General features: G+C 32.6%; 1 protein-coding gene across 2 annotated transcripts in view; it reads left to right on the top strand.

The window, feature by feature from the left end:
• LOC118191768 (uncharacterized) overlaps positions 1–18,426 on the top strand; it is a 148,849-nt gene that overhangs the window by 72,222 nt on the left and 58,201 nt on the right. For both annotated transcript variants that reach the window (XM_085823706.1, XM_035362616.2), the window contains exons 6-7: positions 2,847–2,976; positions 15,265–15,956. In XM_085823706.1, coding sequence (XP_085679832.1) covers positions 2,847–2,976; positions 15,265–15,956 — 822 coding nt within the window. The remainder of the gene's footprint in view (positions 1–2,846; positions 2,977–15,264; positions 15,957–18,426) is intronic.

The following is an 18,426-nucleotide window of genomic DNA, read 5'->3' as shown; positions in this document are numbered from 1 at the left end:
ACTCTACACTCTCACTAATTTTATTTACAACATATTTCTAAAATTATTCACAATTTTTATGTAGCATGGCATATTATTTTATTAATTGTCCTCATAATTTCTCGCGTCTAAATTTTCTTTACGTTTACTGCCTTTCAAAGAAAACCAAGGATGTTTCCTGAGACGAGGCTTTATGGTGCACTACTGTTATGTGTGAGAGCAGATGTGTTTGAAAATATTATGTTCTAGTATTCCAGTGATCATCAAGTGGCACTGCAAATTCATCTGACATAAAAGACTAATGATCATAAGGCAAGATAAAAGCTGTTCTCTGTTCATTTGTCTTTTAACAGTAGGAATTTCATATGCTTCCAGAAATGACTTGAGAATTGACTTTCTGCCATGTTATATTTAAGAAAAATAAATAAATAAATAATGCCCATATATATTTTAGGTATCATTTAGAAATAACTTCCTTTATTATTTCCTCGAAGAAATGTAATACAGTCATGATATATACTGTTTGTTATTGCAGTTTTTCAATTTCCTTTGGTTGAAAAGTGAATATTCTTAAAAGGGCTCATTATTTATTTATTTATTTATTTATTAAGTCTCTTTTTGATATATTTTATAGTGTCAGAATGATTCCCCCACCCCTAAGAAAATTCTCGTGATTTTTGTGTTTTGTACTTCTGAGAATAGGTCAAAACCAAAAGACACTTTTAGTTTTTGAAGCAGATATAATAAATTTTCAAAACAAATTTATGACAGTGCAACTAATCTGTCAGAAATTAACTGTGATGTCCAAGCATATGCTAGTGAATTTAGCTCTGATCCAGACTATATATCTTTGTGCTATTTATTTTGTAAAATTTGGGTTGCACTGAGTTTTAGAGAAATAAACAGACTTCCAGTTAGTTACAAGAACTAGTATTTTTATTTTCTCTAATCAGCAATGGATAAAGTTACTATCAGCAATCAATGGAAATTTGTCTTTAAATAAGATATTGATAAGTCGATGGTCTTCAAGAAGCAATGCTTGATGATGCTTAATTCATTCATGGAAAAAGATAATATTTTACAATATATTTAAAGTATAAGGGGTGATTAAAATGTTTCCAGGTTCAATCAAAAAGTTTTCCAAGTGTCCATCAAAAAGTTCCTGTATAGTCCAGATTTTGTATGCCTGTAATGCAAAATTGCCTTGAGCATTTAGGAAGTCATCCTACTTCACCAGGCTGAATATACTGGTTAGGTAAAACACCTTTTTTGCTGTTTGAAGAAGAGAAAGCTGTCTGCTGCACCACTTCGTTCGTTCGGGACCGTCATCTTTTCAAGAACTTTACTGAAGGTATGGAAATCGCATGGGGAAAGATCAGAACTGTAAAGCAGGTGCTTGAATGTCTCCCACTTTAGTGTGTGTTATCATAAAGCAAAATCAGCCCATTCCATTGTTTTCTTGGATGTTTCGCCTTTATTGCATGTTGTAATCTCTCCAGGGTTTCGGAGTACCATTCCGCAGTGATGGAGACACCTGGATCTTTGAAATCAATAAATAGTGGGCCCTGGAAATAAAAGTATAGGGTAAGCATTTCTTTTCCAGCAGATGACTGGCTCTTGAACTTCTTAGGATGAGGAGATGAAGGATGACATCAATGCATAGTTGATGCTTTCTACTCAGGTTCCCAGTTTTGTGACTAGCTGTCGTTGCCTGCAGCAATGTACTCAAGGAACATGTTGCCTTTGACATTGAAGTGCATGAGGTGATTCGAAGAAACAGCCGTCTAGTTCAAATTTTGCTCGGAATCCAATGTATCCACTGGCTGCAGATATTATGATAGCTTAATTCCTGTCAAATAATGCATTGCATGCTACCAAAGCTTATGTCAAAATCCTTGAGAGTGCGCAAGTGGATATGCAATATTCCGCCCTGATTGCATCATCAACTGCCCACTTGTTATTATTTGTAACGGACATGGAGGTCCTCCGATTTGCAACTTGAGTCGAATCATGACCGGTACTGAACATAGAGCACCATTCCACAACAGTGGTTTTCAACAGGCATGCTTCTCCATACAATTTTTCATTCTTTGATGAACGTCCACTGGTTTTGTCCTTCAGCAGTGAAAAGGAATAATACCACATTGTTTATGTTTGGCTGCATTTGGTAATAATGTCACCAGTGTTAACATTCAAGCATTTTCCGCACACTCTTCAGAAATACATGAATGCTACAACAGTTGCATGCCAAAAAAATTGGTGCTTATGTACCCGCATTGGCGATGCACTAATTTGAATATATGCTGTAGCAATTCTTCCCAAATTGAAACTTTTTGATTGACCTATACATCATAAAGGAAAATGATGTAGAAAGATTGCAATACATTTGCAACATCTGGAAACTGCAAAATATTGCACCACATTTCACAAAATTTCAGAACTTTTCTGAAAACTACTCTAGTTTTGAGAACTTATTATGGGGAATTCAATTTTTACAATATTTGTTGCAGTAATCTCTATCTATCTGCTGTTTGTTGAATTCTGCATCCCAGAAACCATTAGAATTTTGTTTAGGATATATGCAGTATTTTAGGTGAATTGTTCCATATTGAGTTATGTCTCCCAGAACTGAAAACATAGCCCTTGACAAATTAGTTTATTGTAGTCATCGTAAAATACACAAGTTTCTTTTTTAATACTTGTGGTAATTTTTAAGTTGTTGTTTTTAATAAACCTTCCCCATTAATAAGTTTTTCCTCCTTAAGAAGTTCTTAAAACTTTTGTCTTTGAAAAACTTCTTAACGGGGTTCTACTATAATGTAAAATTAAGTATAAAATATTTAATATGATACTTCTGTTTTCCTCAGTGCTCAAGCAGCTGGCTTATTATGTGAAGAAGCTGGCAATTACATTGATAATGTTAAGTATTGTGGGTATTGCCATTACCATTACCAGAAGTTGGTAAGTAGCCAGCAAACTAACTGCAAAATAAGAGTGGTAAGTAACTTTCATTTTGAGAATTAAGTGAATGTAAAGTAACTGAGTCCATGCTTCCAGATTATATATGTAATTATGTAGAGGTTGTTCCATTTTCAATATTTTTCTATTTAGTTTAATTATTTAAGCATATATAAAATCAAAATTTTGATTATATTCACAACATTGGAAAAGATCAGATTTGATATACATCTATACAATTTTTATTTTCCTTCTTAACGGTGGGCTGTAGTTACTATTAAGGCCAAAAAATGTGGTCTCTTATTATAGAGGCACCTAACAGGTAGACCACTATTGCCTCCTATGAATGAATGGACAAATTATATCCATGCTTTGTGAGGGATTTGGAATCAGACCATTCGGTCCAGCAGTCAGACTCACTAACTTTTTCTGTCTGCATCTGTATAATTATAGCTAAAAATTCTTATTCATTAATAACAGAGGATTAAATGTGTAGTTTATTTCAGATTTGCTTCTTCATGGTTGAATGGGCTACTAATACCACTTTTATCATATTCCTCTTGTTGTTGTGTGTATCAAAAAGTCTATTCAAATAGTACCATAAGTGAAGATGACAACTCTAAAAATCTGCAAAATGTTATAGGTTCAGTCTTTTAAACAAGACCTCAATTTTCAGTAAGGATGGCAGGACAATCAAAAATGTGTGCGATTGTCAGATCTGTTGTCTGGACAGTTATTATAGTTCCTGTAGATTTTCCTACTCTCTTTGTCAATTTTCAATCCTCTGTGATGGTCAGTTCTAAGTCTAACAGTGGTTTCAGTTAGAAGTCAATCTCCCATTGATGTTATTAAGTTATTGCTTTATTGTTTTTTTATTGAAATTGGAAGTTCCTTCAGTCTGTATTTGGCCATGGAATTTGTGTCCGAAAGGGTGACATTTACATTACTATTATTGTTGAGATTTCGAGCCTCTTTTGCCAGTTTAAATGTGTTCTCATTACTTGTGATGTGACATGTGCTAGCAGCCATTGAAGAACTTATTTAACTTTTGAAGCTCATTTAGGCAAAAGTGGATTCCATTGATGATCTGGGAGTTTCCATTCAGAATTGCCAGTAGGGCTGCCTTTGGGTCACAGAAGACAACGATTCCTCTTGCTTGCTCAGAAATGGGAAGGAATCTATACATGTCAAGTGCCTTCGTTATTGCCGGAAGCTCTCTAGTGAAATTAGAGACTATGGCTTCTGTGCCATTTTTGTGTTGATAAGTAGTATCAGCTGGGTTAGTCAGAAATGCTCGAGAACCTCCAGTACTGATTGCCTCATCTGATGAGCCATCTGTATAATCGTGTACAGAGTCCTTTTTTGAATACTGTTCAATGGTCCCGATTCCTTTTGCTTTAATGATATCAATCAATTCCTTTTTATTGCAGGGCTTAGTAAGTCGAGTACCATTTTAGAGTTCGTATGAAGCCTGGAAGAAATTGTTGGCTTTTGGAAGATGCAAAATTTGTTGTGGTCGAGGCCGAAAACTGTTCTAATATCTTTGTCAAATTGCATAGGGGATGACCTTTTCAGTCTAGTGCTGCCATTGTAATTTTCAATTTGATTTCGCTATGATGTGTTCTGGTACATGACTTCTTGCTTTGTTTGTAAATTTTGTTACATTATATTGTCTCTTTTTCTGAGGCTTTCAAGACCACACTCCTGAATTGCTTTAAAATTATTCCTGGAAGACACTGCACTGGTAATAATTTTTGCAGCCTTTGCCTGGTCACTTTCTAATTTTCCAGGACAGTTTTGGAAGCATGAGCCCAAATGGGAGAAGCATAGTCCATGATTTGACTAATTGGTCAGGTGTAAGTTCTAAGTGTCCCGAGAAAAGCTCTCCACTGATTAATAAAGAAGAAAATACTCCTATGGCGATAACTGCAGTTATTGTTATTTCTTTGTGCGGAAGTTGAAGGTGAAAAACGAATTTCTTTATCCAAAGCTGATTTTAAATCAAATAAAAATCAAAAGTACACAAAAGGCAAAATTTCTGTTCCAACGGATAATGATCTAGTTTCGGGTATGAAAGTACCCTGGTGAAAAACCTGCTTGTTTATTTCATGGCAAAACACGTTATTCTCAAGACGTTTTAAAGGCCAAAAAATTGTCTTTTGAGGAAAAATAAAGCCTGTTTTGCATGTTTGAAAGTCAGGTGTCATTCCAAAAAGTGTAAGGCTAATGTTCGATACATAAATTGTGAAAAGAAACATTGGATTGTACTGTCTAATGTTGATAAGAAAGTAAATTCAGAGACTCCTTACATTGATGAAAATGTAACATTGTCTAATGAAAGCCAAACAGAAGTTGTTCTGCAAACTCTGCTTGTGTCCGTTGAAGCAAATGGGAAGAGAAAAACTGCAAGAGCTTTATTTGACATGGGATCACAGAGATAGTACCGTATTTATGCGAATCTAATGCGCCATCGAATCTAATGCGCATCCCCATTTTAAAACTTTAAATAATAAAAAAAAATTTTGTCGGCAAATGTAATGCGCATCAATGATATGAGGAATTTATTGAATCTTATTTTATACAACAATGGATTTGTATATAAACTATCAATTAATGGTATGATAATTTTATTTAAATTTAGATACCATATTTTTTACAACAATGGATTTATACATAAAGTAGCAGAACATAGAATTAACCTATTAGTGGGCTATTGTCATGTGAAACAATCATTGTTAATTAGCACTACCGTATATACGGTACCTATCGTAAAATATGAACATGAAATAAATCGTAACATTTCTATCTAGCTAACAGTTTCTACAATCAGTGATTAATAGTAAATGTCTTTATTCACTAATGTTTTCATCACTGGAATCCTCGCAGCTCTCTTCAACAGAAGCAGATTCATTTCTTCTTTCCTCATCATCGTCAGCGTTCCAGAGCATGTCATCGTCACTGCCATTTAATGAATTTGAAATGCAGCATTTCTTGAAAGATTTCACAATCATTGGTGCTTCGATGCTTTTCCAGGCAGCAGAAACCCAGTGTGCAACAATGTGCGGTGCAGCACACTTAATTTTTCCTGTCTGGGTCAATACACGGTTTGGCTCACAAAACCGTTTTTCGTACTCCGCCTAAACGTACCCCTTAAAAGGTTTATTTATACTAACGTCCAGGGGTTGTAACACAGACATCATCCCTCCAGGAATGATAACAAGATCACTGCCTAGGCTGTGCATCTTCTTTTTTACGTCGTCGGTGAGATGACCACGAAATGCGTCCAGACAAAGCATTGATGGTGGATTAGAGAGCCCACCGGGACGGTGTTTCCATACATTTCGGAGCCAATCAAGCATTAATGATTCTGTCATCCACCCCTTCTCTTGGTTTCGAATCAGGACATCATCTGGGAACAGCTTTTCATTCTTAGGGGTTTTAGGGCATGTTTTCCGTTTGAAGATTAAGAAAGGGGGAAGTTTGCACCCGTCTGCTGTTATTGCCAGCATCACTGTTACGCGTTGTTTTTCACATCCCGAAGTTTTGGTGATAACTTCCTTAGTCCCCTTCTTCATAATGGTGTAGTTACGAGGCATATCAAACCAAATTGCCGTCTCGTCAGTGTTGCCAATTTGCCCCATTGAAAAATTCTTTTCCTTCCGAAGTGTGATGACATACCGCTGAAATGTTAGTAGTTTTCCCTCAAAATCTGCAGGAAGCTTTTGGCATATTGTTGTACGGCGTGTTAGAGATAAACCCATCCGCTTCATAAAACGATCCACCCATCCACGGCTAGCCTTAAACTCTTGTTTCGGTATTCCAAGAACTTCAGCCTCCTCTTTTGCTTTATTTCTTATGGTGTTATCAGGTTCAAAGTTCCGTCTTACTTTCTTTGGGAACATGCACAGACCTGACTCGGAACAGGGGGCTTACTAAAGCTATGTTCAATAACTGTGGGAAGTAGACAAGATACACAGGAAGGGTATACAAAACCCTTTATTTTTCACTCTTTACAATAATTTCCGTACTTCGGAATACAGAGACCAACTACTTGTGGTCTGAACGTAAGAATATAAAAATATTTAACTAAACTCTAACTTAACTTTGGAATAATAAACAAGGAAGATTGGCCGTATATTAACAGGAAGCCGTATGTAGTACAGAGAACTGTTAACATTACAATACGTTTAAAATTATCACGAGGATTAAACCTCTGGCCTGGAAGGCAACTAGCAACTGAGTAAAACTTCTAAGGTAAGCGGCCTGCTTCGACTAACTCCTTCCTCTCTCTCGCTTGGCAAAAAGCCACAACTTAAATACTTGGCGTTCGCCAGACAAAATTTTGCATAAATAAGTTAACACTTTTAATTCTGGCCAGAAGTAGAAAATAAGAAGTGATAGTAAAGATTTAAAATAAAATAAACTTTAGTAAAACTTAAGATCCTTACAGTGTCACTAGTCACAGGTTGTCCATTCTTCCTCCTTTCACGTACAAATTCCAAAACGTTTTCTTCAATTTTAGGGTGTCTTCCTTTGCGAGGGCCAGTGAATTTCTTTCTATTAGCTTTAGTTGCAAACAGTGCCAATTTCTGTTGCCGCCACAAGCAAACATTGCTCTCAGCTACGTTGAACTCTCTCCCTGCCTTTCTATTGCCATTTTTTTCAGCATAAAGAATTACTTTACGTTTGAAAGTAGCATCATATGACATTCTTCTCTGTTTGCCCTCCATTTCGTGACTATGTACTCTGCAGTTTGTATCCTCTATGCAATAATGTGTCAACGGTAAATGTAGCCGAGAAATTTGGTTGACGTCATCGGCGAACTTTGTACTCGAATCTAATGCGCCATCGAATCTAATGCACACCCCAATTTTGAATACTACATATGGCCAAAAACGATGCGCATTAGATTCGTGTAAATACGGTATATTCTTAAATCTACCATGAATCAAGTGTGGGAGACTGCTCACTGAAATGAAAACTTTACACATGTTTTGTTTGAGGGTTATTAGCTTCATATAGCAACATAAAGGCTGCAAAGTATTGCTGAGTAATGTAAAGAAGAATTACCCGTATGAAATCCGAGTTCTGGACCAGCAAGTTATTTTTTGGGCACATTCCTAATGTTACCCTGGATGGTTGAATAATGAGATAAAAGCATCAGTCTTACTGGTGTAGGAAAAGGCTCACTACCTATAGAACCTTTTAGTTGGAGCTGACTATGCTAGAAGTCTTTACACTGGGAACATTTTCCATTTATGATCTGGTCTTGTTGCAATACAGGCACTACTTGGCCGGATTGTTATGGGCAAGATACACAACCGTATTTCATCTCAAACTGACTTAATCTTTGATAACCAGTATGTTAATCCACAGCAGTAATTTAGAAAATTTATAGAAATTAGATGCTTTAGAAATAACTGATCCCAGAGAAAGCAAATCTAGTGGAGAACTGGAAATGGCTGTATTGGATCACTTTCAGAGAAGTTTGAGAAAAAATTATGGTGGTAGATACGAAATCAATTTTCTATGGATTGATGATAGGGATAATTTACCAGTCAGTAGAGACACTGCTGAAAAGAGATTGCTGTCCAGAAAGAAACTTAAGTTAGAAGAAAAATTTGAAGAGTATAATGTGGTAATCCAAGATTGGTTACAATCGGAATTGGTTGAAGAAATGGCAATTTATGAAGCAAAGGGGAAAATACACTACCTTTCACTTCAACCAGTTTATTGAAAAAATTCTTTGACACCGGTTAGACCGATAATTGACACATCTTGTGAAACGAAAACATTTTCATCCTTAAATGCCTGCTTATCAAAAAGGCCAAATCTTCTAGACTTACTTCCAGCAATATTGCTGAAATTTAGAGAGAAGAAGATAGGCATTATTTTAGATATAAGGAAAGCATTTTTATAAATTTCCATGTATGAAGATGACAGAGTTTTTAAGGTTTCTCTGGTGGAAGGATGCTGAACAGCTTACAGAGAGCTGATATAACACATTCAGAAAATTTTCCCCTTGAAGATGTTTTCATCAGTTGAAGAGGATCCAAATGAAGAACGGAAACTTTCTTTGTCTGTTCCATCTCTTCCTGCCTTACCAATGAACCAAAAAAAACTGCTTTGAAGCAGGGTAGCCACAAAACAAATCTGGCAACAAGTGTAATGAAATAATTTTCTTGATACAGTTGGCATCACTGTTTATGTTTAGAATTATTTTTTTTTTAAAGAATAAGTTTATAATAAAATTCCAATCAGAAAGTAGATTAGTAATCTATCCATTCTCAATGCTGGGACATTGTGAAGACGGAGAAAAGATATCAGGGAAAATATAGCCCTGTCATGCTTGCTGATAACTGAGGGATACTTGTTAATGATGCTCCAGATGTTGTGTATCAATGTATCAAAACGAAGACGTATTTAGAGTTAGAAAAGCACTTTCAAATAATTTTTTATAAATAATGTGTGTTTATTAATGTATTTAAAAAATTAATAAAAACCATAACTAACTTTTGAATTTCATTGTTCTTTTCATATTTAGCACTATAATTTCCATATAAAAATGTATTTTATATCAAGGATACCAACAGAATGTTCGAATTTGTTGTCCAGTACTATCCGTGGTGGTCATGGTCTCAAGTAATTGAGGTTCTACTATATTTGGTTTGTGGGAAACTTTTTATTATATCTGAGAGTAAGGGATTAGATTAAGCAGTATATAAGGAACAAATCTGAGTATTGTTATACTAATGATGCCAAAGTTACCAGATCCCTGAAACTATAATACACAATCAAGTTATTTGAAATGTAGAGTAGCATAGATAGAAGGCAAAGTTTGTTTACTTTGCTGAGTAACACCACATGTCTCTTTGATGATAAAGCCTTTCTAATCATTTATTTCAACCATGTGGGCAGAACCACTGATTTCCCCTTTTCTGCTTCCCTCTGAAATATCCATTTTTTACTTTAGATATTTTTCCAGTCTATTATATATGTAATTTTTCTTCTTTGAATTTAATTGATATAAGCTTCTTACAGCAGAAATAATGAAATGTGCAGCTGTCATAAATGTCATGTGTTTGAACAAATTTCCAAACTCATTGTCACAGTTTGTAAACATTTATCTATATTCTATTTTCGTGAAATGCTATTTTTCTTGATATATGATCTAGCAGATTATTAAATGTTTGGTAACGTGATTTTGGAAAAAGTTAATGATTTCATTAGTAGGTGAATTTCAGAAACCTATAATTGTACAAGATGTACCATGAAAACTAAATGCAAGTATGCATTAAGAATATGCTGTAAATACTATAGAAACACTGAGCAAGTGATGTGTACATAGTTTAAAAACATGAGCAAATATTAGTGGTAAGTCTGAACATTGTTAATCTATGTAGGGCTGTAACAATGTGAATATAAACATTAGCAAGTTATTTAGTGAAAGAAGATCAACTCTGGTGAGATTCGTTAAATTTGGCTAAAGTACCTCTTAATATACAGGATCTGTCAGAAAAATGTTTATGCACTTTTCAAAATCATCATGCAAAAACCATTTATTATTTATCTGCATGATAGTTTCTGAATTATCTTTACTCCATGATGTTTGCTCAACACCTGTCATTATTCTCATGACTGCAGCATGTGATGTATGATAGTGAATTAAAATAGCCTTGCGGGACCTTGAAAGATGTCTTGTGGCACAGAAAACAGTTTATGTTGGAAATCCTTCATAAAGAAATAATTACGACATGTGCAGCAAACCTTACAGACACATTAATCAGTGTTGTTCAAGGAATAGCTTGCCATTGTGCGATATATCTGGCTGCTAATAATCAGCACTTACAGGTGCAGATGCAAGAAGATTGTATTTAACTTAACTTAACCTGTGGTATTTATTTACCTATAATTAAGTCTGGTATTAACACACAATAAAGAAAATTCTTTCGTTCAAAGAAGTTTGTATACATTTTTCTGACAAATTCCATATAAGTAGCAATTTAAGCTACAGTATACAGTCAAAAGTCGTTAATCCGGACTCGTCGGGACTTCGCCAATTCCGGATTATCGATTTTTCCGGATTATAGATCATCAATTTAAATCTGGTAAGATGGCATGCAGAAATTACAAAATTAAAAATATGAAACCATAATTTATGAAATAAAGAACAATTATGATCTAAAGGGTATCAAAATTTACAAAAAGAAAAAGCTTAATATTTATTTGTTTACTTTATTAAACATTTCCTTCAATGTAAGTTGCTTCCTTTCATGTGATAATGCTTTCTCTTTAATTCTATTAAACAGACATAATTTCTTGTTTAGTTACAAAGTTCCGCTGTTCAAGTCCTATAATTGCTGTGTTGAGAATACCGACTAATTTGTCAATCGAAATGTTTTCGTTTTCAATAACCTCTGGGTCACTTTCTTCACTATCGGAAGCGAATTATAATGACGAGGAACTTGATTTAAATCATATCAAAGACGGAGTATATCAAGATGAAATACTACACTTAGTACGGAATTATAAATCAAATAAAATAAAAACATCTGCTCTGAAGATAAGGATAGTGCTGACAGATCAACTTCCAATCCGCAGCGTGAAATTGATAAACAGATTTCGGATTTTAAAACATACTTTCGCTTTGTAGTAAATATATATCGGAAATTCTATTTGACATAATCGAAAGTTCGAGCTTACTTTTATAAAATTGCTCTAACAGTCTGCAAAAAATAATAAGCCGGATCCAATTCGAAGATTAAGGAACAACACAATCTGCAACATTAACTGAATTAGATAACTTTAGCTTAGCGTATAACTCCGTTACACATTAAACGCGCATGCGCACAAACATATTTGCAGCTGTAAGGGTCTTATGCGCTCTCGTAAACGCCTGTGCGCATGCGTGAACGCGACGCAGTTTGTAGCTTTGAGGTCCGGATTATAGATCATTCTGGATTATGGGTGTCCGAATTAACGACTTTTGACTGTATTTCATTTTAACTTTCATCATAAAGAGAATATATATTGAGGATTTCTGTTTAGTTTAGAAAGTAATTTATGGAGATTCTCTAGTCTGCTAGATTTCGAAAGGAAATTTGAAAGAAATAAGTTCTGTGTGTACATCTATTTGTTTGTCCTTAAAAATTGGTAGTATGAAAGATTATATCCACAAGCTAAACAAATTCTTGGCTAGTATCACTGACATCAACTTTGCCCATTATTTGGGTAACTTTAAATATGAAGTTCTTGGCAACTACTTTCTAGAAGTTATTTGATTTTTAGTCTTTTTGCATTATTTTTGTGCAGACATCTTGAATATTGTCTCTTTCTTGGTCTTTTGCATATCATCAGTTAAAGCCCATTTTTCTTCTCTGCTTTCATATTCACCCCTTTTTAATTTCAGATTTTAGGAAAAATTATCTTAAATGAAATAGAAAAGCACAAATAGATTAGATTCCATATCAAACATGCTGTTCTTTTCCTCCCCTTTCATTCCCCATCTTTTTTTTTAAAGACTTCTTTAAATTTTTGAAATATGATAAGTTACCAAAATGCAATTCTGTAAAGCCCACTTAATGTTGTTACTTATTAATGGTCAAGAAAAATTAAGTTTATATAAATGCATTTTTTTCCATTTTTTGCCTAAAACTTTTAATACTTTCAAAAATATTTTGTCATTTATGCTCTTTTAAGGATATATATATATATATACTAGCAGCTTCGCTGCCAGCCCTTGTCTGGCTTTTAAATGTACCGGAAAAATTGCTGAAGGGAACACCAAACGTTAACACCAACGTTTAAAAACTGCATAGAATTTTACTCTGCAGAACAACTTCATAAAAAAAAGTTGTTACGTATAACAAAATTACAATGAAATAAGCAATATCCCTTAATACAAATATTAATTATCCTAATAAATAAATTAACCATAATAAATAGTTCATAATAAAATCATTTTAAAACAAATGTAAAATTAAATTGTATTTTAATATTTAACAGCCATAAATAATGTTTAAAATATTAAATTTATAGATATTAATAAAACCAATTACGTTTTAAGTAAGGTGACGTCATTGATTGCATCATCCACAACATAAAATTATATAAAATATTATAAACAACAAAATTTTTATTTCAAATAAAAATGCAAAATTAAGTTGATTTTTAATATTTAGAAGCGATAAATAATATTGAAAACATGGAATTTATGAATAATAAAACGCATTATTTTTTAAATAAAATGACAACAAAGTATCGGTTACCATAAAAATCTTATCCAGCAATGGGTTTACCATAAGTCGTATTACTCGCCAAAAGAAAAATTGCCAAAATCCGTGCAACCGTCTACCAAAGTAGCACCAAAAATTACAGTGAAATAAGCTATATCACTTAATACAAATATTAATTATCCTAATAAAAAAAATTAACCAACTTTCTGTTGAAGAAAAAAAATCATGCAAAACTTTTTAATATCTTACAAACAGTGAAATAAGCAAAAAAATAGCATGAAAGAAACTGAAAAAACAAAAAATTCCGCGCAGAATTTTACTCTGCAGAACAACTTTATAAAAAACATCAATAAAAATGTATTATATATAGAAAAAAATGGCAATGAAATATGCCAATCTCTTAAAAACAGTGACATAAGAAATACGATGAAAAATTGTTACCAAACCCATATTTCTAAAAGAATGAAACTATTCAAAATGATGCGATTTCATCAAAAATCTATCAGCAACAAGACAGGAAAATTGTTGCCAAAATCACATTTTTAAAGATGTGAGAAGTATACTCAGAAGCTTCATTTAAAAATTCTTTAAAAATACAAAATATTATCATTTTTCCAAAATTCTTTTTGTAAAAGCAGTCGCAAGGAGGAAAGTTTAACGTGTCCAAAAATCAAAGAAAAATAAACTACATTTTTAAAAATAAACTTTTTTAGAAAAAATCCCATTGAAAAGGTGTTAAGCTCCCTTTGTTAAATAAATTCGTATTTAATCGATTTATTTAAACACGAAATTTATTTTAAGTTCGTAAAATAGCTAAGTGCCTACGTTTCATGATGATGTGAAAATGGAGTGTGTAGAGTAAAATCTCGCTTTCCTATAGCCTATTTCTTATTTATATTGTCTCAAAATGATGCAATTTTGTCACGAAACAAATTTAAAAAAAAAAAAAAAAAATTATTTCGAGTTTCAAAAAATTCGCTTCGATGTGCACTGGCTCTTGTCTAGATGCACCTATGTACCAAATTTCGTAGCCGTGGGTCTATTAGCTTACGCGCAGCGTGAACGAAAGACACACACACACAGACTCTTTGTTTTATTATATGTAGACATTTCCCCCAGTTTAAAATTATCTTTATGCTACCTTTTAATTCCATAGACAAATTCTGCTGGGAAAAAGCTGCATCAAAATATGTAGCACTCTTTTTGTAACTGTACAAATAGTGTATAGTAATAAATACTTTTAAATATATGCAATATATTCTTACTTATTTCTGTATAAGAGAAAAATAGTTTAAAAATCTGGTATGCGGCTAATTGTTAAATACGTAATTCAAGTAATTTATCACATTATCATATAAATGTCTGTGTTAGACATGTGCAGTGATGATAAATGACTGAAGTCTGTTATGTGAATAATGTGAAGGAAACAAAAGTATCAGTTACTTTTCTGAAAAACGTGAGTTTTAAATAATGAAGGAAGCAAAAGTATCAGTTACTTTATTTTCATTTAATTATTTTTCCTTGTTTATATATATTATCATAAGGCAGAATTTTTTTTTTTTTTTTGTTAGTTTGAATTATTATAGAGAAATGTGTTATTATTTTTATAGTTCATTTATATTACACATATGACAGGAAGAAACTACTAACTGTGTAGTTATGATAAGATATGATTGGAAAGCAAATATGGGTGTTGTTTTTAAACCAAAGTAATATTTTGATATACAGGTTATTTGGATATTGTTGTTCATCATAAAATATTCCATAAATGCAAAATATATATATATATAGTTAAGTGTCCATTTTTTATTTGTTACTGGCTTAATAGACTATTATTATTGAAATTTATACTTTTTATCAAAATATTGAGTATACAGATTTTACTTTTTGATTGTTGTTCAGTTCTTTCCAGAGAGGCAAAATGTGTACTAGTGTTGTGTGAAAGTCTTCTTAAGCATTGCAGTCTGAGATTTGTTTACAGAAATTTTATGAAACCAACTATAGTTTTGAGTTTAAAAAAATTTTGAGTTAAAAAAAAAACTCAAAATGCATATATTGTTTTTTTTTTTTTTTTTTTTTTTTTTCATTGCAGAAAAAAGATAGTCATATTAAAACTATACCTGCATTTAAACCAATCCCAGCAGACAATGCAACACCAGAACCTAGTCCAGAGAAGCCATCTGCAGTTCATCTTAAAGAAAAGACTCGTGGTAGAAATGATAAAAAAGTAAAGCAAGTAGCTTATAATAACAGCAATTCTGTGGTAAACAGTAGTGAAAGTGTGACTCCGAACTTGCAGTGTAATAATTCTGAGCAAGGATTTAACAGTGATAGCAGTGCAAGTACAATTAGTAACTGTAGTTTAAGTAATGGTAATCATGTAAACAGTACTGAAAACAAGACTTCCGAAGTGAAAAATAAGAAAAGTGATTCTAATCATAATAATAGTAATAGCAGTTTGGGTAGTAAATTTACTACTGCAAATTTTAAAGAAGCAACTGTCACAACATCTGGAAGTCCTGTTTTTGGTGGTGATAAATACAAAAAAAAGTTAAAAGACAGCCCTCCTGTAGATCAGGAAAAAAAGAATCTGTCAGATTCTAAAGACTTACAAGATGTTACAGCATCAAGTTCTGCTCCCACCTTCAGTAGCATGTATGAAAGTTTTATTAACAATGATCTGAACAACAGCTGCAGCAGTATGGACAGTAAGCAGAATACTGATAAAAAAAGACCTTCTGAATGTACAGAAGAACCAGAGAAGAAAAAATCAAAACATTCCAGGTAATTATGTAGTATTAGCTCTTTTATTTTATATGCTCATTTCCTTTGGTAAATAATGAAAATTAATTTCAGTTTGCTGTTTTTATTTATTATTGTTGGTTATTTAATAGCAAAGTACCATCTGTGTCCATACATTTTTCTGTTTTCTTGCAGCCATTTTTGAGTTGTCTTTGAGGGTTATTTAATCTTTGTACATAACCTAAATGCTGCATAGTAAATTGGAGTAGAGAAAGATAATCGAATATTAGACAAAAAAATTTCAGATTATGAATTAATTATGTTTGCTTTTAAAATAAATTGCAGAAGATGAACTCTTTTGCAATTTGCAAAGATAAAAGCTTTTGCAAACTCAGGGATACCATCTTTCAGTTTTCTCATTATACTCTATATTCATTTATTTGTAACTACCATTTGGAACTCTCTGCTTTACAGAAAAGGAGGGAATTTAAGCTACATATATATTTAGGCAAGAGGATACATTGATTTTATTAATAGGAAAGAAATTACACTTTTTCAGGAGGGAGGTTGAGTCATCTTAAAAATGTAGTTCATTAAGAAGAAAATTTACTGTTCAGTGTTTGCGTTACTCAGAATGCAGATTATTAAAGTGTTAATTATATGCATTCTGAGTAAATGTTTGCAATGTTAAAACTGATGACAGAGTAGAGGAGCATTTTGTTATTACTGAAATATTCACATCCTGTATTTGGGATGACATCTCGTATTAAATCAAACTGCATTTTAAGGCCTGAAACGCTTTTACAATTTATGTGGGGGTTGAACCTGTAATTAGTGCATTTGAGAAAGGCCACATCTTCGGGATGCATGAGACAGAAATGGCCTTCTCAAGTAACTGTCAGTTACCTGGGTCATATGGGTATTAACATGGGACATTGCTAATTGGATGAATTGTATGATCTTTGTATTGAAAAGGCTTCTAACAATGAAATGCAGTTGATTGCCGAAATTCAAATTTCGTTTTTCATGTCTCGAAAGCGCGACTTAGGATATATGTTTGACTTATATATAGCATTGTTCTTATATAGGTGTTTTGACACAAAATTGGACTTTTTCTGAAATGATATGCCAAATTTTTCCTTATTTTGATTCTATGACTCAAATTATGCCCAATTATTAAATTTTGTAAAATTTGGTGCGAAATTTAAAGAGAAATTAAAAAATTTATCTTAGCGCATTTTTTTCAGTTTGTGCCAAGAATACTTCACTTGGAGAACTCCTTAATTTATAGCATGTTAATACCCATTATACTTTCCCTTTTTTCATTGCATACGAATGGAAAAATGGTCATCGTTCATGTTTTTAAAGTTTTAACACACTATGTAAACCACATTTGGTGTTATACGAATAGGCCAGACTTCAAAACACGCCAAAATGTAAATTTATGTATATCTTAGGAAATTTTGAATAAAAACTATAATTTTTGGCAGATATGCTTAGAAATACATCTACTTTAAGATGAGGGTAAAAAATTTATAGGTTATAAACATTTTTTTTACAAAAAATTTATAAAATATTATTTAAAAATATAAATTTAAAAAATAATAACAAAAAAATGGGCAAATTTTATTTAAGACTGCATTTTGAATTCTGAAAGAAGGAATCAAGTTTAATAAAAAAAAAAGAGATTAATAAATGTATATCAAATTCAGATAACATTCAGGAGCTAAAATTTTGAGATATAATTTTTTAAAAACTACTCGTGCGATTTTTACAGAACATGGCAGTTTGGCATAATTTGAATCATAGAATCAAAATATGGGAAAAAATAGCATGTCATTTCATAAAAATTCCGGGGGGGGTTAAATGTGCATACCTATTAGATCATAACTGCTCTTTATTTCATTAATTACGGTTTCATATTTTTAATTTTATAATTTCTGCATGCCATTTTACCAGATTTAAACTGATGATCTATAATCCGGAATCGCAGAAGTCCCGACGAGTCCGGATTGAAGGTTTTTGACTGTATTAAGAGCAATGCTATATAAAAATCCAATTTATATCGTGAGTCGTGGTTTCGAAACATGAAAAACACAAATTGAATTTTGTCAGTTGCCCCAGTAGAACCGGATATAGAACTCCGTAGTGTATGTTTGTACAATTATCTGATTTTTTTAAAGCGAAAACAGATCGCCATGCACATGGGGACAAAGCACAAAATGGATTTCTTGAAAAATGTAAGTGTTTTATTATTGATGTTTCTTGCTTTTTCACTTTTGTTGATCGATTGCACTTACATGGAATTCTTAGTGTGCTGCCATTTTGAAAATGGTTGATGACTTTCATATCTTAGTTTGGCGAATAAATAGTCACCAGTGAGCTCATAAATGATTTCCAAAGTCAAAGTTTATTATAGTATGTATTGATTTGTTACATACAAGTTATAAGTTTTGTTTATTTTTATTGAAATAATATTTTGTTTAAGGTGTGTTTGTGTGTGTATGAAGTC

This window comes from Stegodyphus dumicola, chromosome 9, assembly GCF_044657685.1.
Source record: "Stegodyphus dumicola isolate Sdum_Otavi_A_Nest chromosome 9, ASM4465768v1".
In the NCBI taxonomy this organism is placed as follows: Eukaryota; Metazoa; Arthropoda; class Arachnida; order Araneae; family Eresidae; genus Stegodyphus; species Stegodyphus dumicola.
Note: the sequence above shows the minus strand (reverse complement) of the source record. Positions and strands in the feature narration are given on the sequence as shown.